This window comes from Melanostigma gelatinosum, assembly GCF_949748355.1.
Source record: "Melanostigma gelatinosum genome assembly, chromosome: 1".
NCBI lineage: Eukaryota > Metazoa > Chordata > Actinopteri > Perciformes > Zoarcidae > Melanostigma > Melanostigma gelatinosum.
This window is the reverse complement of record NC_136634.1, coordinates 7269329-7296225: the sequence shown is the minus strand read 5'-3', so window position 1 is coordinate 7296225 and position 26897 is coordinate 7269329. Positions and strand designations below refer to the sequence as shown.

Genomic DNA, 26897 nt, shown 5'->3' with positions numbered 1-26897 from the left:
ATCTTTATGCAGATGTGGCCTAAGATCACAAAGGAGGGAGAGATTTGCTATACAATCAGCTTTTATTTTCCTTTCACAGAGAGCGGTGCGTCATGGAAGCTTGATCAACCTACAACTGAAGCTGTTCTTTAATTAATCTCTTTGGGATATTTCAAAAGGTTCTTATTTCAATCTGGCTTTTGCATTCGGTGGTCAGAGTATCTGCTGTTTAATCTTAGACAGATGTAAGGATTCCCTATGTTCCTCCAGTAGATTAAAACTAGTGACATTTATATTTGCCTGGGAATCAGTCGGCATGTAATCACGCTCTTTCTTTCATCCGCCTCGACCTAAAGTGCAACCTATGGCGAAAGGAATTTGCTTCTTTGATCTACTGGTGATTTAACAAGACAGCACATCACAAGGGGCCCATGTCTGCACATTCTGCAAAGGCCACATTCTTGATTTCCAACGATTCCACGGGTAGCGGAGAAGGTCTTGGTCTTGGGAGAATGATTTGCCCATCTGGCTGCTGTCACTGTGTATTTTAAGGCCCCTGCTGAGCCTGGACAGCCATGGCTCTGCTAAGTGTAGCAGCATTCAAGGTTCATTTCACGTCCCTGTCACGCTACCGGAGCGCAGGTATCGCGCAGCATTCTCCCTCGCCCCTTCAAATGCTGCTCTTTATACTGCGTGGCTGGTGGTCTTTTGCTTTGCGTATCTGTTCCTGTGCATCTTTAATCGAGTGTGTTCTAAGCCTGACTGTGTGTATGTGTGGATGTATGGAAGCACGAGCATGTGTTGTCGCTGTGACAGGGGTGCCTGCATTCTCAAACACGCACTGCATGTGTGTGGACATGGTGAATACTATGTACTGACTGGTGTTTGTATACTGCATGTGTGTGGACATGGTGAATACTATGTACTTACTGGTGTTTGTATACTGCATGCGTGTGGACATGGTGAATACTATGTACTTACTGGTGTTTGTATACTGCATGTGTGTGGACATGGTGAATACTATGTACTTACTGGTGTTTGTATACTGCATGCGTGTGGACATGGTGAATACTATGTACTTACTGGTGTTTGTATACTGCATGTGTGTGCGTGCTCTGCTGCTGGGACCGGCGCGCCCGCATTCTCAAATGTGTTTGTGTCTGTTTGTGTCAACATATATAAGTGCCGACAGTGTGCACAGCCTCAGCGAGAGTGAAGCCGAGCGAGGCCATTTTCAGCCGACTGTGCTTCCCCCCGCTGCCTCTCCGCTGAGCAGTGACTTTCAAGCGCTTGTATAATGGCTCGCTGTAAGAAATCTAAAAAGCAACCCTCAGGTCCGGGCTCTAGTATGGCTGATCTTTAGTAGCAACAAAAGGGGAGAAATAGGGAGGAAAAGGAGCACAGTGCTTGTCTGAGCTCCACAGTGAGGATGATTTGTGAGTCACTCAACAGAAGGAGTGTCACCAGTGTGGGTGTGCGGTACAGCTGAGTGTGGTCGTGGCAAGACAGTGTGTTGTAATGTAAAGGATGACATTTGCATTTCATATGCATAGTGGCTATGTGTGGTGAGAGAGAGCGAGGCATCACAGGTAGAAGGATTTACTGTTTCTGTCAGGCTCACAGGGAAATACTTGTGAAACGCTTCCCTGTTGTTTGAACAGCAGCACTGTGCAAACCTTGGAAAAGGTCGACGCAGCAGAAGACCACAAAGAGAATAGTGCATATGTCTCGCTGCGAAAGACTTGTACGATGAACGCAATGTTATTTTGTTTTGTACGAGAGATAGGATTGCATGTAGAGGACAGTCGACACGACACAAAAAACACACATGCTGCAAAATACTCATCAATCAACACAACCTTCTCACAGCACACACAGGGACGATACACAGTGGTGCACCTGCCACTCTCTCCGGGCACACACATTCTCTCCTGTTCTCTCAACCTTGGAAGAGTCCTTCAATGCAAATGTATTTGAGTTCTTTAAAAAATCTCACTCATCACTCACTCCGTTTCCTCTGCCACGAGTTGTAAAAGCAATCTTCATTTTCTCCTCTCTGCATCTTCCTATTCACCTCTTAATCACTCCCTCGCTCTCCCCGCAAAACTTCTCCCTTCGACTTCCTTTACATAGCGCCTCTATCATTTGCGAGCATTTCCATGGAGACTGCAGTATTTGTCGTCTGTTGTGTTGGCACTGTGGCGCAGAGATGAATGCTTATGGTGTTTTTCTTGCCATCACCGCAAATTGCTCTTGATAAAAGCATCGACTGGATTCACGCGTCGTACGCTTTATGAACACTACTTACCAGGCACTGGCACTGCTGGCAGTTCTCCACCCAAGTGTCGCCGCTGCCGTAGGTGAGCAGGCCGTTCTGGTGCAGACACTGGCTGCTCAGTCGAGGGTCGCACTCGGGGCAGCAGAACAGGTCGGCGTTGGGGTTGTCGCAGTCGCAAACCATCCTGCGGCACATCACCTGGCCGGCCTGGGGCAGGGGAGCACAAACCCATATATCACGTGAACACACACGTACCGTGCATGCAAAGACAAAGGCCATTTGTCTGATGGGATCGTTAAACATGTATGTTGATCATAAATATTGTCACAAAGGCTGTGTGTAGCCTGGCAACTGATTTGAAGCTCTGTTTTATGGCTTCTCAGTCTGAGGGGAAAGACACACACGATTTAAATATTGTTTTATGAACACTGAAGCTCAGTGGTTCTTCAGCTCCTGGTTATTAGTGTTTGAAGAAGTGTGACTTGGCTGTCTAGTGATTTAAGGTGCCTTCCACATACAGGAACTGCTCTGGGTCTGAATTCAACTCACTACCTTCGTCACATGCTTCTCTCCCACTCACATCTGATGGTGCCACTTTAATGTGCAACTACACATGTGAACAATTAGTTGATACATTGTTTTTTTCTGGCAGTTTAAAGCCTTTATTAGATTATTGACAGAAGAGAGATGGCAGCAAATGAGAGGAGAGAGAGAGAGAGAGAGAGAGAGAGAGAGAGAGAGAGAGAGAGAGACAACTCTATACCAGCAGGTTCTTCAATGTCCAAATATTATTTTGTGCAGTAGTTTTTCTATATTGTTACCTCATTTAGGATTCTGGACCACTTGCCCTGGAGCTGCAGCGATATCAATTCAATAAAAGTAGTTTCATTTCTGAAATGTTTTAGAAATTAGCTTCCCCCGCTTATTAAAGATGCACTCGAGCACTAAACCCCACCCATCTGGTGCTCCAAGCAGATTGAAACAGTGAACTATTTGCATATTGCATGACCTCAGTCGGGACACATCCCAGTCTTTGTCTTCTCTCTGATGTTTGACCTTTGTTTCTCCCATCAGTTAGTCGCAGCTCTCCGTCTAATATCCAGCTGTGTCCGTCTAAACAATAACATGTTTACCCCTCTGCTTCTTCAGTCGCTCAGTACAGCTAATTTTGACGGGCAGCTCTTCAATCTCTCAAATCAATTAATATGACTCATTTAATTAAGGAGCCATTTCTGCCCTGGTCCTTTGTAATCAAATGAATAATTTGTTGCTTGATCATTCACTACCGACACTAATCCACTATAATCACCTTCCACTTCTGCCAGACACTTGGCATTACTTTGAGTGAAACGCTGAAATGCAAAGTGTGACTGGTCCATGACCTGATAATCATGGAGAGAAAATGTGTTTGGGACGATAGAGGAGTGAGTGTTTTGGACCAACTGTTCCCGGATGCCTTGCCACTGGGGTGTCAGAAATCAATCAAAGCAACTACATCAAAAGCTTGAATCACTCTGGTTCACCTTTGAAAGTCACTACATATGAATGAATGAATGAATTTTATTTATAAAGCGCTTTTCACAGACAGTAGTATCACAAAGTGCTTAACAGAGCAGACATTTAAAAGCATAAAAAACACAATGTGACCCTAGGGTCAATAAATTATCTACACAGAGAAAATTAAAAAATAAAATAAAAAAGAATAAAAAATAAAATAAAAATGTAAAACATATTTTAAGAGCAGGTCTAGGACATGGGTTTACTTTTACACAAACGCCAGCCTAAACAGGTGGGTTTTGAGCTGGCTTTTAAAAGTATCCACAGTATCTGCGAGGCGCAGAGTTGCAGGCAGAGCATTCCAGAGCCTCGGGGCCACTGCCTCAAAGGCTCGGTCACCACGGCTCTTAAATCGTGTGCGTGGGACTGACAGAAGACCTAGAGCGTTTCACCTGAGAGTGCGGGCGGGTGAATAGGGGCGAAGTAGATCAGCTACATAAGCCGGAGCCTGACCGTGAAGTGCTCTGTAAGTGATGGTGAGCATTTTAAAGTGTATCCTAGATGCTACAGGAAGCCAGTGGAGAGATCGGAGTACGGGGGTGATGTGAGACCGTCGATTTGGAATGGAAGAAACATGACCTGGACAGCTGCTTAACATGAGGGTCAAACGACATGGATCGATCAAATAAAATCCCAAGATTGCGCAGGTTGCAATGGGCAGCAGAGGAGAGTGGACTAATAATCTGCCTGATCATGGGGACAAACTCCTCTGGAGCAATAACTAGGACCTCCGTCTTAGAGTCGTTGAGGTGCAAGCAGTTTTCTGCCGTCCAGTCTCTGATGGCATTGACACAGTCCAGGAGCCTAGTTAATGTGAATGCCTCGCTGGGTTTGAATGACAGATGGAGTTGGATGTCGTCTGCATATAAGTGATAGGACACATTGTAGCTTTTTATGATCGGTCCCAAAGGTAACAGATAAAGGGAAAATAACAGAGGCCCCAGAACCGAGCCCTGCGGTACACCACAAGACAGTGGAGAGGTAACAGACACAAAATCACCCACAGAGACATTGAAACTTCTGTCATTGAGGTAAGATGTATAGCTCATCCTCATCCTGTACTTTAATGTAAGTGCTTATCACAACAGCACCGCTGTCATTGTCAACAGCCCTGTCACATTTACATTCATTGTACCAGTGTTCTCCATCCACAACCACTTTTTGTCTTATTTTTTTATTTTAATAAAGGAAAAGTGGCGTTGATGAGGACAGTCTTTCATTTTGAGCAGAATGTGATGAATCACATCACTGCATTCTAATATTTCCAAAACATATTGTCTGTTGGCATACGCAGTAAACAAAGTACAAGACAAGCAAGCCTGATGACACATAAATGACACACATTGCTTGTTTAAATAAATACCAGGAAGTTTTAAGGTCGTCCAGAGTTGTTTTTGGTGTACAACAAGCCCTATCTTCATTTCTGATTCATATAACTTAAATTGGAGTTGTGCTTCCGGTGACCCGATGAAGTCCAATGTTCTTTTTAGCTCTGTTTAGTTGCTAACTTTGTCTGCTGTTTGGTGCTGGGAAGGTAGCGCATGCACAGTGGAGCTGTTTAGCTGAAAACAGCTGCCTTCTGTGGCCATCATATTAAAAGATGAGGTGAAAGACATTGTCTGTAGAAGTGACTCTGACCGGAATGTTGGGAATAGTTACCTCTGGGTTCATTACCACGAGCGACCCATTATACACTACACTAGCCACTAGTCAATGTTTAATTTAGACTTTTTTCAGATAACTATAGTGAACGAAAGAGCAAACTGGAACTTGGAGAATTGACTTCACTGTCACGACTCTCATGGGTTATTATAATACTTTTTACCTAAAGGTGGCATGACATTGGTCTTTCATGCACAGTCACGCCATGAGACATCATCATTCATAGGGAAGAACAGGTTTACAGCTTGTTATTCTTTGTTATACACTAGAATAGCAGAGAGAGAATAAACAAAGAGCAGAAAACTCAATCATAGACCAGTTGGGTGCACATGCAGTAATACAGAGAGGGAACATCCTTACTCAACTCTCTACGGCACTGGGCACATTTATTCTGTGTCTATCTGCCTCTCAATCGTTCTCTGATCTCATCCATCTTTCCACTTCTGTCCATCTCTGTCTATTTCAGTCAGTCCATCTACCTCTGCTTCGGCTTCTCTCTGTGATGTTCATGTCTATCTCCTTCTGTTTCTTACCTGGCAGGAGCACACAGAGCACCTGTCGCTGTCCAGCACCCAGATCTGCCCACTGTGCTTGACCTTGTTGTCATGTATACAGTCCCCGGTGCAGTTGTGCCCATGGGGGCACCGGCAGTCGAAGCCTCCGTCCAAGTTGAAGCACACTGTGTCGTTGGCACAGGTGTTCCTCCCCGTCTTGCATTCATTAATATCTGCGGGGGGGGGGGGGGGCACAAACAAAGATGACATCATACATATGCTCAGTGCAAAACCACAGTTTATGCATGGCTTATGGAAATGGGGCAGAGTTTTAATATTTGCACGAGTAACATGGTGACAAGGTAAAAGAGCATGTCCTGTTACTTCTTTGTCCTCTTGGCCAAGACTCTGCTCTATGCACCCGTAAGTTGCAGCTCAAATGCAGCTGTAAAATGTAGCAAAACAACCTTTTTCTGCTCCAGGATGAAACATACAGTGTACAACTGTAATGTAACCCAGAAACCTACTTTTGGTGAAATTATACCTTTGCTTTGTGAAGCCCAGGCAAGTTCATTATATATTTTTTTGAGAGTGCTTTTAATGTGCTTTTTTTCCTGCCTCTGCCAACTCACACTGACAGACAAGAATGGGGTCAACGAGTCGAACAGCGCTATAGTACTATTGTTACAGGCAATGCTTCGATGTTGCTGTAGATCGAGGGTTTCCATTTTGACAGCTGACACTTGTCCTGACAGGCTGATTCAGAGAGAATGTTACAGAAAATCAGCAGGCTGCAAAAAAGCAAAAGCTTTGGGAGGAAAACACACTGAGAATGACACACTTATCCAATTATACCACTATTTACAGGAGTGTAGCGACAGTTTTTGATGGCGGGTGACTCACATACTTCAACCAAGTTCTCTTTAATTAAAAGCCACTATTTCCAGTGCTAAGCTCTCAACCCTGAATCTAGAAATCGAAGAAAAGACCTTTGGGACTGAGATGTAAAATCAGGGTCCATTCAATAGAAAATGAATGGGGTGTTTTCTAGTCATGGGGCATTGTGGAGCTATAAGATCCAATAACATCGTAACATCAACGTCATATTCTTGCTAAAAACTATGAACCAGAATTCAAACCTCATTTGAGTGTAAGAGCTCTAAAATCTGAGGTGATGTGACATCATGTTGACGATTGTACGTCCAATTGGCATCACGACTTCCAAAGGTCAAAGGTACATTTAAAAATGTCAATTTTGCACACAAAATGGAATGTTTTTTTCAAATCTAATCAACGTGCATGGGGATATACTATCCTGAAAAAATAATTTCATCATCAAAATTTACCGTTTCACACGCGATGAACTCACAAGTGATTCCTCTGACCTAAAAATCTCAAATAAAAATTTTCACCATCACTGTGTGTATTTCGGACCACTCACCTACGCACGATTCCCCACTGGCGGAAAACAAGCCGTTGTCATGGTATCCATCACGGCACTCACAGTGGTACCAGCCGGGCAAGTTGACACAAGTGGATTTACCATCACACTTGACAAAGCCGTCCGCACACTCATCAATATCTGAAAAGAAGAGCAAGAAGACATCGCATACAGTCGCTATCTTGTTGCTTTCGAAACATGCTCTTTACAGTGAATGAGCTATTGAGCTCCATTCTTGCCCGGTAGGCATTTTCAACATTGACTGACTTGTAATTGATACAACAACGTGTCTGGCGTTTGAGTGAATCCAGTCTGTAGGCTTTATTGATCAAACGCAGCTGCGTAGCCAGAAAAGGACATCTGTATCAATAAAATATAGCAGGGAATGAATGAAGGGAATGATTGAATACAACAAGCCTATTCTTAGAAGACAGAGATTTAATGGGCTTCCATTTTGAAACGCCAGTAAAAGAATCCTACACAGTCTAATCCTCCAACGCATGCAGGCAAACAAATAAAGTCTGAGGTGTGTGTACACTGTTATTGAACTTTACTTGGACAATCAGAGTTAATATGAGGTGACGTGTGGAGAAGCTCATCAAAGGGCTTTAACGCAGCTTCTAACACATCCCGTGGGCGGTTGTCAATAGATGGAGCTCGTGTTTGTTTTCACAGACTTTGAAATATCCTTGACTCTGCCTCCTCCTTCAGCTCTTGTCTTTAATAAAAGACTTTGATTACATGCTCTGACGCTCTCCTCGCTGTATTTTTTTTCACCCTCTTGCTTCTCCTTTTCACTCCCCGCTTCTGTGTACAACAGGCCAACATCCAACCCTTTTGTTTCAACAAGGGGCCGGGCAACTTTTATGCAAACATCAACCAAGAACAAATCGAATATAATTCCCAACAATGAGCATAATACAAACAGAGAGACGGATCACTCTGATATTTCAGCTCACGTTTAATTAAACTGAGGGCCAGGCCCACACGAGAGAGGGAATAAAGCCTGTTATGAGACAGTAGCGCTAAATATGTTAGGCCCAGACATGCACCGTGATTAAATGTGTCTGCATAGTCTGTGATGTTTTTTTCTGCGTGATGCATGATGCTCTGCTCTCATTATGAAAATGGCAGTGTGCCGTGTCTGACCTTCTATACAACTGCCTGCGACAGTATCCCCCCACAGAGCGACAGACAGGCGGGCTCATGGTCCCCCACCGCCCAGGCAGTAATGGGATTAAGATCTATTGGCTAATGAGCCCACAGCCTTTTTAATAGAATTTCTGCAGCAGATTAACTGTTGATGAAATGTCCTGCAGATTAGGGCCTTATCTATTCAAAAATTACCCGTATTTGTCTGAGAAGCAGGTTTTGCTTAAAAAACCTGCAGCATATTTCTTTTTGTTCCACGTGTCAGACTTTAAAGGAAAAACTCAGATTTTACTAATTACATTTGGTGAGAGCGGCGCACCTTATTTCCTCCCCTCAGGTCAGCAATGCTGGGTTAAAAGGACACTGCTTCAAAATCACGAGTCTACAGCAGATACTCTTAACAAGCCCATCTCTAAAGAAAAAAGAAAGGATTATGAATTCTCCCCACTCCTGAAGAAAACATCCAATGCTCTTTGCTGCCTGCATTTCAGCGTGATGAAAGTGCAGGGAGTTTTTAAAGGGAAGAGCTGCATGAGGTCTGCCGGGATAAAAACAAAACAAAACAATGGAGCTGAATCTGTTTGGATCATCCTCCTCTCCCCCATAAGGCTGGATGAAACCGTTCAAAGTACAACGGAGCAGTCGGATACTATTTATAACAGACACTGATGGTTAAGGGAGTCTAAAAATATGCAAATAGCTATTTTCAGCTAGTTTCATTCAGGTGCTTTTAAAAACTTGACTGTCTCGCTATAACAACAGAGGGTTACACCCTCAACAAAAAGACTCAACGTTTTCTCTTTTTACAGAGCCAAAACTGTCAGCTATGATTATGCCCCTCGGCCTGCTGTCAAATCAACATTTAAAGACGATGCAACTCACTGTTGTCGCACCTTGGTCTTGACAGGATTGAATGTGTGAGGTACAGCAAGGATACAACATGCTTCCAAAAGTCTCGCCTTCTCTTTTATCATCTGGCGTAAAGGATAATGGAAGATCATTGTAATCAAATCATCAACAGTGACAATCAGACAAGGGCGCTGCCTGAAAGCTCTATCTCTACTGAATCATGAGGCTCTAGCTTTTGGCGAGTCGTAGATGTGGATGGCGCAGTACTTTCACTTGTTAAATCATGTCATGTTTTTCGTTCTCTGCTCTGGAAAACACAAACAAAAATCAAATCCGGCTTTTCCGAATCCATCTCCTGGAGAGGTCAAGGCCACGGAAGAACAGTTATTTTGCAGTTACCTTGCCGACTGGAAGATGTGGAAACTGACAAGAGAAAAGCCTACACAAAGAGAGGAGGATGAGAACGGGCTCGATGAGGAGGAGAACAGGAAGGAAGAGGAGGAGGAGGAGGAGGGCGACGATGAGACAGACTGCAGTTAGCCGACTTGTTATCCTAAGTGGCAGCCTGGAATCAAGGGCTCTATTACGCCAGCTCTCTGAGGACAAAGTGAGGAACAAGCAGTCGGTCTTTCTGCACCCTCCTGGGCATTGTTATGCCACTGTGCCCTGACAACCTCCTCCTCTCTTTCTTCATCCTCAGCCTTCGCCTTTCCATGTGTTCCATTTTTTTCATTTCGCCCGTCTATCTCTGTCTCGGAGCTCAGAAGTGCCCTCGTCCTCACCTTTCCACATCGCTGCCGTTTGCTCTCTCTTTGAGCAGAAAAAGACAGAGTTTAGAGTTTAGTCTCGCCTGCCCTCTCTCTCTCTTCATCCCTCCCTTTCATTGTCCCAGCTCCCTCCAACCTCTCCACTTCGTCCTCGCCTCCTATTCTGATGCTGTATAGGTGCAGTTATCTGCTATTACCCCGTCATTCTTTCCTCTCTTGCACCATTGCCGCTTCCCTCCCCATGTCTTTCACCCTCTCTGACTGACAGACAGCCGTGGGGGTTGCCATGCGGTTTCTACGGTGTTGCAGCACTGTTACCGCTACCACGCGTGCATCTCCCGTACAGGAACCGAATTCAAACTGATTTCCACTCCCATAGAGGTCTACCTGGTAATCCTGATAGGCACCAGGAGGCATTCTTCAAAGACATCTCTGGGTCTTTACTGAACCTTCCCTCCTGCTCTTAAGTCAGATGCCATTTAACAATGAATGGATTTTAAAATGAGCTGAATTTGTCATGTCAGATCACGTTTACAATGACGGCTGAGAAAAGGCTGCAGAGCCTTTGAGTCGATAATAATGTGTACAAAGCTTTTATGGGAACGTGCGCGACACAGCGATAAGGTAAGAAATGGATTCCTGATCGCTGCTCTTTAATGTGCAGCAAAGTGTAATTGAGTGATCGTCACCGGTCCTCAGTCTTCATTAAGAGAATGAGCAAACTCAAGTAATCAATCAATCATCATGAAACCCGAGGCAAATTGAGTTACACGCTGGATTCCTGAAGATGAAACAGACACTGAAACGCAAATCCATATCTGCAAGCACTTGAGTGGGAGAGGGAATGAGTAATCATGGTAAATTGAAAACAAGCCTCGTGAACAATCGGTAGCTGCAAGCGCACACAGAACTGCAATCGCTCTCCATGTGTCATGTTTTCATCGCTGCCGATCGGGGCTGGAGCCGGTAAACACCTGCGACTATTGACGAGTCAGAATACCGATTGTAACCTTTCGCACTAAAGACAAAGGCAAGATATTAGTGTGTTGGGGGGGGGGGGGGGCAAACTGGTATATGAGCGGAGAGATTACGAAAACAAAAAAATATATACAATTTTCACTTTAGGATGCTGTTTTCTTTTCTCAAAAGAGAGCGAAGGATAATGCAATTTACAGAGCAGATCTGTATGCTGCAGCAGGAAAAAAAAAGAGCAATTTCATTTCCATTGGCCTTTAAAGCAATGGAGCCGTCCCGTGTCCAGTGCGGCAGCTATACAGCGGCAAGCTATCCCTGGGAGATGTGTCATTTAGGTTGCGCTCAGCAGGTTGCGCTCAGCTCAACGACAGCTCCTGCCATTAGCAGGGCCTAATTAAGACACGCTAATTAGGGGTGATGGAGTGAGGGCTCTGTAAGGCCGTCCGTAAATAAATAATGAATACATAATCACTGTGCTTAAACAAGCCGCTTGAGCTTCAACAGTCACAGGCCCCCAGGCCATGTGGGTAAATCGTCGAGCAAAAGCGGGAGAGAGCTGCAGCGATGCATCATGGGAGCTGTCAAGGGGCGCAAAAAAATTAATATGGTTTTAAATATTCACTAGCCGTGCCTGAGAGTCGAGTGGGTGGCGCCCAGGGGAGATTTCAACTATGATGAGGTTGTGATGTTTTTTTTTTTTTACTTGCCTATTGTGTCATACACGCTGTGGCCCTCGCTGTTCTTACTTATACAACAGCAGAGCACCAGCAACTGCTATAGCAACGTTTCTGTCCTGTGCAATTTAACCTGGACAGGCCAGTTTGTCGTGCACATGTAGCCGAGCTTTACTTGTATCACATTCACCTGACGATATGTTTCATCCCGATCTATCTCCATGCTTGTGTGACTCTGGCTGTCTGTTTCTTTGTCTATCTGTTGCTTTGACATGTCAGACAGTGTGTTTAATTGTTTTTGTCCCAAACCCCGACAAGCTTCCTGGAGCTCGACATCAATGTAAATGAGGTCTGAGGGAACAAATTGTTTGTCTGGCCCTGTTCGTCTCTCTGTCCTAGTCAATACGCCAGCGTGACCTCAGGGCTCCACATCCGTCTCTCACTGCCTCCACAGCTTCCTCATGAACTCACTGGCCACCCACGTGTCCCCTCCCATCCGCCTCCCCATATTCTCCCTCACTGCTATTTTTTTCCCGTTCCATTTTTACATCTCATAATAAATCACCTCCGTTCCCCCCCCCCCTCTTCCTCTCGTCTTATCTCCTCTCATCTGCTATCACCCAATAATTAAATACCCTCTCCTTTCTTCACTTACCAACTGTTTCTCTACACTATGTCCTCTTCAAACTTCGCTTCCCTCTTCCTTCATCTTTCCTGAAAGAACTCAGAGAAATGTAAAGTTTGAGAAAAGGTTGTAAAAATGACTTGAATATTGTATGGAAGCTCTGATGAAAAGGAGCCGTTTTGCTTACATAAACAAAACGCTCCCCTCTTTAGAGCACACCTCTTAATTGGAGTATCACTTCAGATGAAGCCGTGTGCTGGTGAGCACGACTTGAGAAAATTAGTTTATTTTCTTACCAATAAAACGTGAATTTACAGTTGTAGGTGTAAAACACCAGGGCTCTCGGGATGGCCATTAGTTAGAGAACTGACAGCGTAGTGACAGAACATTTTAACTGGTGGCAAAGCACCCTAACAAGCTTAGAGGGGCTTGAAAGGAGCAGATAATGAGCTGGAAAAAAAAAATACAAACCCTATCTCCCCATTCTTCTTAAAGAAACAGTTCAGCAAGGCAATCAATAGACACACTTCTGAGGCCAAAACAGAAGGGGTTGTCCACAGATGTCACGTCCAATTATTTATCGGCTGATGGAAAATCTGCACAGTCATGGGCCCTGTTTCCTAAAAGCATCTTAAAGCTAAGATGATCATAAAAACCCTTGTTATGAATCTTCTTACATTCGCGAGGTATTTTCTAAAAGCATCGTAACTCTTAAGACTCGTAGACAAGTTCCCCCGGCTCATTTTGCTTTCAGATGACACTACAACATGATTTATTGAAAGCATTTGCGGTTTTGTTGTGTTTTATCGGTTTCGTATATACTGTTATCAAGACTATGTGTGTGTAAGTGGGGTTTTATGCAACATGAGTGAATATCTATTAACAATGCAAGTAAATAGCCCCGTAGGCTAGAAAATGGAAAAGAAGAATTGAACCATGCTTTTCAAGGAAATATTTATAAAATCGTTGATTTGCATCTAATGGCCATGAATTGTGCATGTTCTGAGAATTTCCAAAGCCTCTTCTTCATCGGTTATGCAAAAAGCACCCAGTGCAAAGACATCCAGAGCAGCCTTCACAATGATGGAACATTTCAATGAACGGAGGTGTAAAGCTACAGTACCTGTATTTAATCAGTCTTTTTCAGTGCACCCTTTAAGTAAATGTTTATTTTTACTTACATTGCCTAAACCTATGCCTTCAATATTATATTAATCTCATTTTGCCATAGTGCCACTTTACCTGATCTTCTGTTCTCTCTTTCAATATCTCCCTTTCTTGCTTTTAGTGTTGAGTTTTTTTAAACTATGCACATCATTTGAAGCTGCGAGCTGGAAGCTCTGATTGTTGACGAACTTAGACAACATTTACATTATGTGCACAATGGTTCTAAGTTCTCTCTTGCCTGTTTTAAAGTATTCTTTGCATGTTTATGTATATTAAGGGTCTAAATATGTATTGGGAAATAAGGCCAGGGTCAAAACATTGTGGCAACTTTGCTTCTCTGCACCTATTAAATGTCAAAACAAAAGATATTACCTGCAACATGAACCCAAATGAAACGGGAAATAAAATAGGATTTACAACCAAATAGTACACTGACTGCAACGTCAACAACATGAGTTGATTTTACCACATCAGAGAAATTCATTTACAGGTAAGTCATCAATCACAGAGAATAATAACCTGACTCATTCTAGCCGGCATTCGAACGCGAGCAGGTTGAAAAAGAACCATCAGAGGCTTTAACAGACATACTTTACTCTGAAACATATTAATAGGTAGTAGTAACGTGTATCTGGAGAAGTTAATGGACGCCCATTTTGCTGAAAACCTAATATTCCAGCATTTGCCCATCTCTCACCCAAGCCATATAAGGACTGGAGCCAGCCTGAGGCTAGCACATTGACTATGCGGCATGTTCGGGGCACACATTACATGGCTGGCCCTGCGCACATTTATATCCACGACTGAAGAGTATGTGCCCCGCCGCAGCTGTGTCCTGCATAATTCATGATGTGTCAGAGTTCTCCACTAGCCGGTGTCTGTCTGTCAGCAATGCGTGTCCCCTGTCCCTCCCCATCCATTCCCCTTGAATGGTAATGACAAGCGCACACATTCAGTCACAAGAAGATCTCAACTCAAACTGAAAACACGCATCCTCATAATTGTACAGATAAAAATGTACACAAATTATTACACATACGTACACTGCAACACACCGACTTACAACAATCCAAAATTGGGAGGCACGTTGACAATCGGCAAACTGTTCAGCGCCTTCTCGTACGGGAATGTGTGTGTGCGTGCTCACAGGCGTGCGTGTGTCGATCCGCACTGCCTTGAGGAACTCCTGTTCGGTGTCTTATGACAGGCCGTCAGTCTGCTGTTGCAGCAGCAGAAGTGCTGGAGTCCCTGGGGAGGCCTCTAAAAGCTCACAAGGTTCTGGGGGTGGGGAGCCCAGACTTAGTGAAAGCTTTTCCATGTTCATCCACCCAGCTCCGCTTCTCCTCCTCCTGCTGCACCGACTCCACCGGCCTCATTCCGCATCCAAATGCAGAGAAAACCCACTAACCCCTGGCCTCCCACCGCCCATCTCTCTCATTGCGTTTCCCGTTCCGTCGCTGCATCTGTCAGTTTTTCCAAACATCTCTGTATCTTCCTTTCCACTTCACCTCCTCTCACCCCCTCCCCTCCTGGTCGTTACTTCTCTTTCCTCTCCCTCCTCGAATTTTGCATCTGCCACTCTCTCCGTACATCTCCATCCCGTATCCCCAAACTATCATCCTCACCCCCCTGCTCCCTTCCCATCCTCCCCACCAGCAGAGCAGCATATCCAACAGTACATTAACCTCCATACATCTCTGTGAGCTTCACCAGTAGACACTTCCCTCACTGGGAGCTCCTGTCACACTGCGAGGAGACAATAAGACGGACTCCCCCTTTCTCACTGACTGACTGCTGAAGTCTCTAAACGGTGCCAGAGGCTTTGGCCCTGTAGCATGGGGCCCCTGACGGTGGTCCTGGACTACTAAACCTGCAGAAAAAATGAGCACATGACGATGGCAGCTGTCACTGAGCTGACGAGAATGGGAAGAAGTCAAATAGTGAGAAGGAGGAGAGAGATGCGCACTGAAGCGGCAGCAGTGGTGACAAACATCTTGTCGCCTGAGGCATGAGGAGCGCGCGAGACATTCGGCGTGCGTGCGAGCGCTTGTTTGTGTTTGCGTCGCCGTACCTCGAATTCTAATCAGCCTCAATGATGAGCGGAGGGGGAGCCGAAAAATCCCTGAGCCACCAATCTCTCATCCCCTTATTTCCCTCATGGTTAAGAAAGAGACAAGTGAATTAATGGAGAAATGGGGTTGCAAACAGTTATTTTTCTCTTACAACACACAGTAGAATACGTCACTCACTTCTTGTTCAACACTATTGGAATCATGCTGGTTCACTTTCTTAAGAAAGAGATGCCCCTCTCATATTTGTATGTTAAATATGGCGCTGTAGACAGGAGACAGTTAGCAGAGACATATTGGCTAACTGATAACTTATCTCCGTCAGACGGTTTAAACAACTGGCTCAGTGTAAGAAATGACTTACTGGTGCAGGTGGTCACTTCACTGGTGCAGCACATAACCTCCTTAAAAACCACAACGTTTCCCCCTATTTCAGTCTTTATGCTAAGCTAAGCTAACTGTCTCATATTGCTTTGATCATCAAATTGACTGTATTTGAAGATTATACTCTTGCATTGAATTTGAGTTGTGTTTTTAAGGATCTACTGTTACATTGTTGGACTGCTGCTTTATGAAAAGTGAAGAGCCGACACATATATACCGGTACACACATAAGGGTGCTACGATGTTAAATTGATTGTTTTAATGTTGTGACCACCATAAACAATATTTAATTCACCTGCAATAAATTGGGGTGAAGGATGAAATCATCAGAAAACTTACAAATCAAAAAAATGGAGTTTCATTATTTTTCTAAAATGGAAGTTTTTGGAATTTCCTATAGATAAAAAACAAATGACATGACTTCTTGGACATGACAGAAATGTCCCTTATCTGTGACATTGTGTGATATTCATTGATTATTGGTGTAATGACGGAGCTAAATTCTCCTGTGTTTGATTGAAGCTTTTCATAAATTCTTGTCTGCTGGTCTTGTTTTTCATGTAGCCACTTCAATAGGCTTTTAGAATTCTGTACTTGTGTGCTTTGACTTTTTAGGGAATTCATTTTCTTTTTTGTGGACAGAGATATCCATCATTTCAGAAGAACTCTAAAACATAACCTTGATATGATTGATCTGATGAAAATAGAAATATTTAAAAACCGTACTCCACAACAAAGAAATGTTTCCTACAAAACGCATTCATTTTTAGAGCTCTTTCGAGACCGACTGATGAATAGAATCACCTTGGACAAATCTTTTGTACGTTTTAGAAGATTCCTCCTTTGATGGACTCTTCTGTGACTGTTTTTTGAGACGCGGGACACTCACAAAAGAGAGCAAAGTGAGAGAGGGAGACAAAGAGTGAAAGGCAGGGATCTAAAACACAATAGAAGGTAATGAAATGTGTGATTGCCTGGACCATGCCATTACTAAGGAACGAGGTCCTCAGAACTCTCTGCTGCAAAACGGGAAGGATGACAAGTCATTATGGTTAGGTGTGTTAACACATTCTCAGTAGCTTTAGACACACACACACTCACACACACACACTATTCCCCTTCCTCAGCTTCTCAGAGCAGCACCATGAGGAAGTTCATTTACTTTAAAGCGAGCAGTAATAAGGATGCCTCGTAAAAAAAGGTCCTTTATGTGCAATCAATACCCGAACCAATGAGCAAGCAGAGAAGCTCAGTTTGCTTCACTCAAACACAAGCACACACACACACACACACTGAGAGAACCGTCATGACTTGACTTTCTATTAGCTCGGCCGCTTGACTCCTCAAGGACACTCCACAAAGGGTTGAAACGGGTCATGAGAAAGGTGTTGCTGCTATAGATTAGACATTTAGCTCGTCTAGCACAACCACCAGGATTACAGCCTTCCTTGTTTACTTAAATCACCAGCACTGGAGGGGAAAACACACCGAATAGCATCCAAAGCCTCGAGTCTTATCACAATGTTGTGTTTGACATATCTCCATGCATGAAGGCAAGCAGTGATATGTTCTTTGCTGTAAACACAGGCTGACTTAATCCTCGGTTAAGCCATCATACCCGATAGCGTGCATCAGGAGTGTGTGCAGTGGTAATTTGGATGTGGCATGGTGCCTATGAGGAAAAATGCCATGCTGATTAATATGAGGTAATTCCCATACTGCTGCAACTGCAGTTCAAATCCTCCATCGGGCCATTGGAAGAGGTACAAAGTCATTATTCACCATGGAGTGCAAACCCACACAGTCGGACACACACACACACACACACACACAGTGTGAATATAGGAGATTGTGAACACTAAAACAGCTACGCGTTTACAGATGTTTTGCTGTCAGCTGTTTTGTCGGGGTCAGAGCAAAGGCAGCTGTACAAAGTTAGATTGATCAATACCTTGTTAAACAAAAGCCCGTGCTCAGATAACTAAAGCAACGACTGCAATCTTAATCACCGCTCTACAGTAACGCCGCTGCTCATCTTTAGTTCCTTTCCGGCTAGATTACAAGAAAATAAAACACCTCCTCGCTTGATATCACCTCTTCCTCCCGTTTCTAGTCCCTTCGCGCACATTCAGTCAAAGGTCTTGCTTGAGCTCTTTTTGAGGAGAGAAACGTAGGAGTGGAGCTGAAATGAACTCTTACCCGTCTCGCACCTCTTCCCCGTAAATCCTTGCTGGCAAACGCAGTTGTTAGGTGAGACGCAGGTTCCCCCATTCTGGCACAATCCGTCACACATAGCTAGAGGTAGACCAGACGAGAAGAGACATTACTCACAAAGATTAACGAGCATTAACTATGTAATTAGACCAGCAGCAGCATATGTATTTGCATACAGAATAAGAGCTAATTTGGTGCGTTGATTCATTACAGGCTCTCACGATATTATTTCACTTAATTAATGCTTCTCATCAAGGTTCATTTTAAAATGTTCATTATCCATGGAGAGACTGTTCGTTAATGTGTCCCCAAAACACAGAGAAGTCATTGAAGTTGACATAATGCAATGGAATCAAATTAAATTTAGACACAAATTACACCCAGAATAAGGAATAAGACGCATCACAAATGAAAGAAGCCCTCTCCAGTAAAAGGAGCACCACACAGTGCTTCAGATTTTGTGAACGAGGCACTCCAACAATTCCGTATTGTTGATTGTTCGATTAACCGAACAATGACCAGTAACTATTTTGACAAGCGATTGATCTCTTCAATCAATTCTTTGTCTTACTCAATAGAAAACTGAACAATTTTAGTTTTTTTGGCTTGTTGATTGGGGAAAAGAAGTAATTTGACATCAGCTTGGGCTTCATGAAAGCTAGAGAAAATAAAAAAAACCTTTTCACAGGATGATTAGTGCACCCGATGACAAGGAAAGTGATCTTTAGCCGGAAAATAGCTGCACTTCCCCTATAAATAGATTTCTAATCAAGGGATTGATGAACCGGCTAAGGTCAAGCCAATGTTCTAGTGTCAGAACATAGATTAGAAATAGAGCAACGCACAGAGAGAAGCTCTCATTAAACCCGGGTCACAGATGGCTTTTCACTGAGTACAACCACAACACGGTTTTCATGGTGGTGATATGAGGCTGGGGAACTAATGTGAGAGGATTCGACTGTGGAACAGACTCGTGAATATGCCTGAAAAACTGCTCACTAGAAATATCTTCAACCAGGACTTTTTTTTGCAGGGCATCCCTGACTTATGTTGTAAGATTGATTTATTTTGTATTTCTCACAACAGATTACGGTGTAATATTAACGGCGCTCAGTTCAAATTGTTCCTCGTGTAAAACAGGGAAGGTGGTCACAAAACCTCAGTCAGAGAACAACGACAGTGTAGAGCCTTGTGTGAAGCAGAAGTTAACAGAAAGTCAGAGATACCTGTGTGCACAGTTACGTTTCGGGACATTACCATTAGCTATAGGAACAGGCGTGTTTAACGGCCTCCCTGAAGAGAGAAGACTGTTTATTATTTGATTTGCGTGACATTGAAGACGATTTCCATTCCATGTTTTATTGCTCATTATATGATCATTTAATGACGCCACGTCTGAGCAAAATGTCCTTCATTTCTGATAAATTATTCTGGATGGATGATTCTTAATAACTTGAGCTGTGTTTTCGGAAGAGACTCCCTTTTTTGTGGCAGATTTTATTCGGAGAGCATAGACTGTCTGACACCACTGCAATGATATTTTTTGACATGGTGCTGCTTACCTTTGCAGACCGTCCCATTGCCGGTGTAGCCCGGCTTACAGGAGCAGCTGTGGCCTCCAACCATGTTGAAGCACAGGGCGTTCTCGTCGCAGTTGTGGAGCCCGCTGAGGCACTCGTCATGCTCTGAAGACAAAAAACAACACAACAGGCGTCACCGCCAACAAGCTTGTTCTATATACATTCTGATAAAAGCATGTGGAAAAATTCAGCAGTGAAACTTGTTGTCATTATACTCCCATCTTCACACGCCCACTATCAAGAAAATAACACTTGATGAAAAAATACTGAATGTTGTCCTTGTAAATATGAGGGATGATCGATCTGTCTGGTCATTTGTTTTGCTTTCCATTAAGAGAAAGTGATTTGAGACTCAGTCTTGGATTAAATGACTTGATCGTTAGACAGAGTCTGGTGATAACACATCAGTGACAAACAGCCGACAGGAGGACGAGCCATTTCGCTGTCTCCCATCGTGATCCGTCATGAAACATTGTTTCAGATGTTTTGCTGTAATTTGTTGTTCATTGTTTTGGCACAGTATGCAGTATGGATTGGTCTCAATTATGAATCCGAGTTAACGACTGACAATACGCTCCTGCATTTGCACATAGGCGTGTACAGTAATGAGGCGCTGTATTTTGCATTCATGAGCCGCTGGTCTTCAGTTGGAGTGCTGTACAATGGCACAATTGGCCATTAAGTAACAAGAGAAATGTTTTCTGTGAGTTTCACACGAGCATTAACGGACTGTCCCCTTAGGACCGCGACTCCCAAGCTCTCATCGCCGGTGCTGCTGTGGAGTTAGTGATATGGTTCGTTATGAATATCGCACTGACAAGCTTGACTAATGGCTACAGCCCATGACTACATGCTGCATCCAACTGGAGAACCAATCGCTTCCCCTTTAACAGGAGAGGAGACAAAATAAGGTGGTTAAAAAAAAAAACAATGTAATGAAGGCCGAGAGAATAATCGACTACTATAAAGATCAAACAATACAAATAGTGTTATAATAACATAAAGTCAATGTGCAGAAAAAGCAGAAAGCAAGTTCAAACAGGTGTAGCATGTGGAAAATAGGAGGAAAAGTGTATTGTCTTCATATTTACAGGAAAATCAAAACTTGGTGGCAGAGAAACATGAGATACGAGGACTACAAGTTCATTTTAGTGGTGTAAAAAATATGTTAAAATATCTTGATGGAACCATAAAGTACAATACTATCTGCTGTAAACCCGCACAGGCGAATGAAAGGATTATAATGCCCGGTGTGGGATTATAAAGCCATACAGTGTAAAATGGATTTTAATGTTTCTCCACAGAGTAATGCGTGTTTCTAACACACAAATGGAACTAAAACTGTTTAGCGCCTTTGCTCCGACAATATCCTCACGCAGGACGGATAATGCAACCCAAATAAAGGAGAGTAGTTTTTTAAAGTGGTCTTCTTGTCATTATACATCTCACATCTTGTGTTACATTTAATAGGCCTCTTAAAACATTTGAATGATGAAACCTTATTGAAACTACAAGGGAGAAGTTTTCTTGTTATTTTATGATCAGATCAGACCGTGGTGTTTCTTCTTCAAATATTATTGTCAAGAAGCCGTGAACTCGGAAAAAAACATGATGTGATTTCTGTGGAGGCTGCTCTGAATGTTTTACTGATTTGAAATAACATTATGTTCGGCTGTCAAAGAAGTGCATGATGTCAGTAGTTTATAGCTTGAATCACACCAGACAACACACTTGACTCTTTTTCAATAATTCCTAATTTTTCTGTCACCGACTCCATTGCTGTGTTCCAAACCTTTCGCACCACGGATGAATGTTTACCCTCCTTAAACTGGAGTCTATCACAGTGCTACCGGCTTACTGAACCATCCTGGCCTTATTCTGGGTTTCCATGTTTGTTTACGTGGTGAGATGTCTCTTGTGTTTTTATTTCTAATCCCGAATGCAACCAGGATACTGTCACTGCAAAAGCGATGGAAATTCTCATCTGGTGCTGGATCAAGATTTGAACTAAACAGTTAAAGAATTGCAAATCATTCAAGCCATCTCTCCTGCTGTATGAACGAGCACTTTAAGGCCCGCCCTGCGTCTGCCCCTGAACACAAAGGGCAGCTCTTCATCCCTCTGAGACACACAAAAGAAAAATACTCGTCGATCATATTTGGAGATTCACATCAATAATGCTGAAGTACTTGCTTAAGCACTACATTAGCTGAAGTGCAGAACAACTCTGTGGACTTGTTTTAACCTTTTTCCTTTTCAACAATTCTGTGTCCCAAAAGGGTGCAAAACAAAAAAACGATCATGAAAAGTCTTTTTGCAAGAGCGATCTCTTATTTGGAAAACATTTCGTGATTTAGCCAGACTTTTTTTCATTTCGTATTACCATGTGTTTACAGTGCAGAGAGAACTTTCAAAGGCTGCTGAAAGGACACGCAGTCAAGTGCATCTCTTAGAAAAGGTTAGCACTCTTGGAAAACACATACCGAGAGACTTCACTGCTAATCTGGGGGCAACAGTTTGGAATTTCTGGGCCGCACTGCGCCTGACGGGGAACAGAAATGCATTCTACTCTCTCAGCCGTTTCCTCTTGCACATTTAGTTCAGACATTAAGCAGATCTCAGGAGCCTTCCTCAACCACAGAGATACGATACTTTTTGTATGCAGTACCTACATATTGGTAAATTTCCCACAACTTTTGGCTTTTTAAATGCATGCAATTGTGAAAGACAGTGAGGTGGGAGGACTGAAAGATGGCACCTGAAGGGTGAGAGGATCAGAAATGTGAATGCTTGTTGCAGGAGACCCGAGCCGCATCATCTATTTCCCTGCCGCCATCCAATCCATTATATCTCCTGAACAGACCGTGGGCTCATCCAAATTCAAAGTGACATTGTGATGAGCTCCTCCATCGAGGGTGTGATGTATGTGTGTGCGTATGTGTGTGCGATGGATTGAAGGGCACTTAGGAGGGGCCCGCTGAGCACACACTCTCACCTGCTGTTGGGCAGAATTAAAGTCTGCTCATGGGCATATAAAAACAGTAACGGGGGCACAGGGGACAGGAAAGAGAATATGGTGGCTTCTTTTCACAAGGTCACATCTGCCAGAGCGGGGAACAGCCAGCCGTCAGTCTGAACAGACAGAGCAGCAGAGCCGCCAGGTGATTCTCTGTGTGTGTGTGTGTGTGTGAGACAGGTATTTCCTTGCTGACTGCTGCTGCTCGGGCTGCTGACAGATAAACAATCAATTATGAACAACCTGTCACCAGGGATCTCTCTCTGGAGCTGGCCGTTCCCCCCCCCCAAGTCCAGTTGTTTTGACATTATTTGATCGACAGGCGGCAACGTATCAAGAAATATAGCAATGTGCCGATGAAGGCAAGTAAGAAGAAAGCTTCAAGATAGCAAAATGGATATAAACAATGCAGGTTTTATTCCTAATTGTCTCTGCAAAAAGAGAATATGCATTGAACCTTTTTATTAGACCTCGAGGATACACATAATTGTTTTGGTCAGAAAACCCCTAAATTTAACATAACTTTTCATTGTTTACAAGAACATTCCACAGAACACCTTTTAAATGCCAAGTCTCGAGCAGCATTAGCTTCCTATCAGCTGCAATTGTTATTAACTGGACCCCCATTAGCTGAGGCCTTGGCGGCCGCTAATCTTCCTGAAGTCCAACTGCCCATGTTTAAATCAAAGCCGAATATTTGGATGTCACGGAAAAATAGAGCAAAACCTGTGTTTATGCAACCTCCCCCCCCCCCCCCCCATGCCATACCCTTTGAGTAGTCAGGCTGAAAGTCTTCGTTTCTGATCTCTGTTGTTGTCAGGCCCCCTGCTCCACCTTTGGCCCCTGTCCATCCTTTCATCCCCTTCTGTGCCCAGCCCTCCCTCCATTCCTCTGCCTCAGGGGCCCAGGTCTGGTTATCGCAGGATTAGACCAAGGACACACACCCTGCATGCACATGTACACCGAGCGCGTACGAACACCTCAGGACAGCCTTCTTTAATAACATTCAAAGGGAGAGCACAACCAATCCGCTACCTTTCATGGATTAGCTGCTAATCGCACAGAGCGAGGAGCACCTCGGGCACTTTGGGGAAAAGACGAAGAGTAGGAAGAGGGGAAGAAAAGAGGAGGAATGTTGACCTTCCAGATCACGGATGAAGTGCTCGTCAAAGAAGGGGGCAAAAGAAAGTTGGGGATGTTTCTTTTGCTAAAGGCTCCACTAGAGCCTGGGCCGTGTCCGGACATATATTTCATTTAGACAAGTACATGAAGTCCATGTGTTCCAGTCAGACCACCAGCTGGGATCTGAACCTGCCACCCCTCTCGCTGCAGGTGGTCATGATGTAACATACAGACTTGTGTCTGAGCTCGCTGACCCCCTGACAGGCCGAGGAGGAATATAGGGCTCCATGCAGTTTTGTACGGCCTTAAATCTGCGGATCAGTCCTTTAATCCACCATTCTGCACATAAACACTGAGCCATGAAATGAACTACAGTCAACTTAATCCTCTTTACTCGGCAGACTGGTTCTCCTACGACACTGTGCTGCACGCGGAAATATGGATATCAATACTGGGACATTGTTTCTGCTGAATTTGCAACTCGTTAATTGGTGAAAGCCATTGAGGATGATAAAGATGCTCGTACATCATGTGAATGTACAATGTCAATAGGTACTGAAGGGGGCGGTTTAATGTCTCCTTCCACGGCTGTAATATTTCTTCTGGGCAACTTGGAGGAATCAGCACTCCCGTTGGACCCTTTTCAAACAGAGGCAGATGTTCAATTGCTATTAATAAACAGTAGACTCCTGCAGCTACTCGTTTAGCACCTACCCATTTATTATTGTCAATTACTGCCACTCGGGCGGTGACACTAAACTGGCATATCAACACTTAAGAACAAGCACCCTGGTGTGTGTTCCAGCTTGATTCATTTTTCTATCATTTCTTCAAGGCTAAGAGGTGACATGTCCCCGTAGTATCAAGTTCTGTGTGATGGTGGACGTGTGGGTGCTGATAGTCGAATAACTCTGTCGGGAGACTGCGACGGCAATTTGACTGAAGCAGGGAAAAAGTCATTACATCAAGCCCCTCCATAAGCCTTGGTTTAATCACACAAATCGACTTTTATAAGGAGACGCATAGCTGTGTCTTCCACTACAGTGACTTGAAGGCATTTTAATAGGAAACTACATAAAATCTAGTGACAAAGTTTAATCCAGTGGGTTTGAGGGTATTCATCTTCATTGCGAATCGCAGGAATGAGCACACCGTGGAAAAAAAAGACAAATGAGTAAAACAATAAAACTTGCCTGGAGCTCAGGAGATAAGAGAAAACACGGTGAGTGAAATCACATCAGGTACAATGGCTGCTAAAGACAAAATGGAAAAGACTGACTCAGCAAGGAGGTTTCTTTATCGAAATAAATGGCACATGAAAGGAGGTGGAATATCTATTCCTCGAGCTCAGTGCTCACTTGTTTATGCTTTTCAAAAGCCTGCTCACAAAAAGACACAAAGTCTCAAATCCTGAACTATGCGCCATTATTTCCTGATTTCTATTGACAGGGGAAGAGAGGAGCTCTACAGGGGGTCCCAGATGAAGCAGGAAATGAGAGTTTTCACCGGCTGTTCGTTGTGTCACTGAGTCTTGAGGCTTTAGTTCAAACTCCAATGGCACGGCAGGAAGGCTGCGGGCCTAAGTCCTCCGGCACACAGCGCAGGCGGTGGCCAGCCTCTTCACTCTGCTGCCTCTGAATTAGTTTGCATTGGTGCAAATTGCTTTTTTAATTACTGACACTGAGGAAATGTTTTTGCACGGTCCCTCCTCTTCGGGAGATGATGCACACAGGGAGCTACTTAGTAACGTGTTTCACAAGCTGCAAACAAGTGGTGAGGAACGAGGCGAATGCATGAAAGGATATTGGGTTATTCTCGATGAAGGACGGAGACATTCCATTATGGAAGGATTACTGACTCCGATTCTTTATATAACTTACCCGACGTGTGGTCCTGCAGTTGGCATTATCACAAAGCTATAACTTTAAATAGACGCTGCGGCTGTACTACAGGTGACTTTACAAGAGTCCTGACAGTCATTCTGTGTTTCCTATCTGACTCTGTACTTCCCATTTAATACGCTGAAAATGCCAAAAACTCGAAGACTTTCTCTATAATTTTTATCTGATGAAGAGAGAAGTGGGTTTTCTAAGTTCTTTCACGGTACGTTTTTTATTTGAAGCACCTGTCGAGGACTTTCTGGTGTGCATGAACTTTGTAGAGTTTGATTCCCTGAAGCTTAAAATTCCCTTGTGCTAGATTCAGAACCTTTGTTTAAGTCTCTGAAATGTGAATTGTTTCGTTTTGACGCTGTTTTTAACTGTTTGCTGCTTTGTCTGTTATCTGTGTTTTTGTGTGGTTTTTATTTACGATGCTGCCTTGACCAGGACCCCCTTGTAAAAGAGAGTCAAAATCTCAATGGGACGATCCCATTAATAAATGATCATCTGCTTTGTGAAGTAGCCTAGCTCCATTTTGGGACAGATGTAGACAGATTTTTAATGTCAAAACAATAGCATGTGGTGTGTTTAGCTAATTGGCCTAATCAATCAGGAACATGTACACGGGTATTTTCTCAAATATATATACATTTGTCTTTCTACCTTAACCTGAGGACAAACTGGAAGAAGCTATTATGAACAAGCAGGGCTACTTCCACGATCACCCACAACACCGACAGAGAACAAAGACCGCGAATCATCCAAGCAATCATTTTAGATTGATTTGGTTTGCTTTTGAAAAAGACTTTGGTTTCAACTTTGATCAGGAACAAATGGGTCTGCCGCCTCCACTCAGCCTCTCTGCTTCTCAGTGGCTTTCTTTCTGCTTATCATACGCACACAGTACATTCACACACCAGACGAAGGCTGTCCACTCACACACGCACACACACACAATCACGGCAGCGAGTCGACACACACTTTTACATTTTCAGGCCTGAAGTTTTTCAAA

The 26897-nt window shown here is 43.7% G+C and overlaps 1 protein-coding gene across 2 annotated transcripts in view; it reads right to left on the bottom strand.

The window, feature by feature from the left end:
- The window catches only part of LOC306783112 (protein kinase C-binding protein NELL2a-like), a 65251-nt gene that overhangs the window by 2625 nt on the left and 35729 nt on the right, over window positions 1–26897 (bottom strand). Inside the window, exons 14-18 of one of the 2 annotated variants that reach the window (XM_079276638.1) lie at window positions 19850–19972; window positions 18273–18368; window positions 7412–7552; window positions 6010–6203; window positions 2288–2464 (exon numbers count right to left, since the gene is read on the bottom strand). In XM_079276638.1, the coding sequence (XP_079132764.1) occupies window positions 2288–2464; window positions 6010–6203; window positions 7412–7552; window positions 18273–18368; window positions 19850–19972 (731 nt within the window). The remainder of the gene's footprint in view (window positions 1–2287; window positions 2465–6009; window positions 6204–7411; window positions 7553–18272; window positions 18369–19849; window positions 19973–26897) is intronic. The other variant, XM_079276639.1, reaches the window with a different exon arrangement.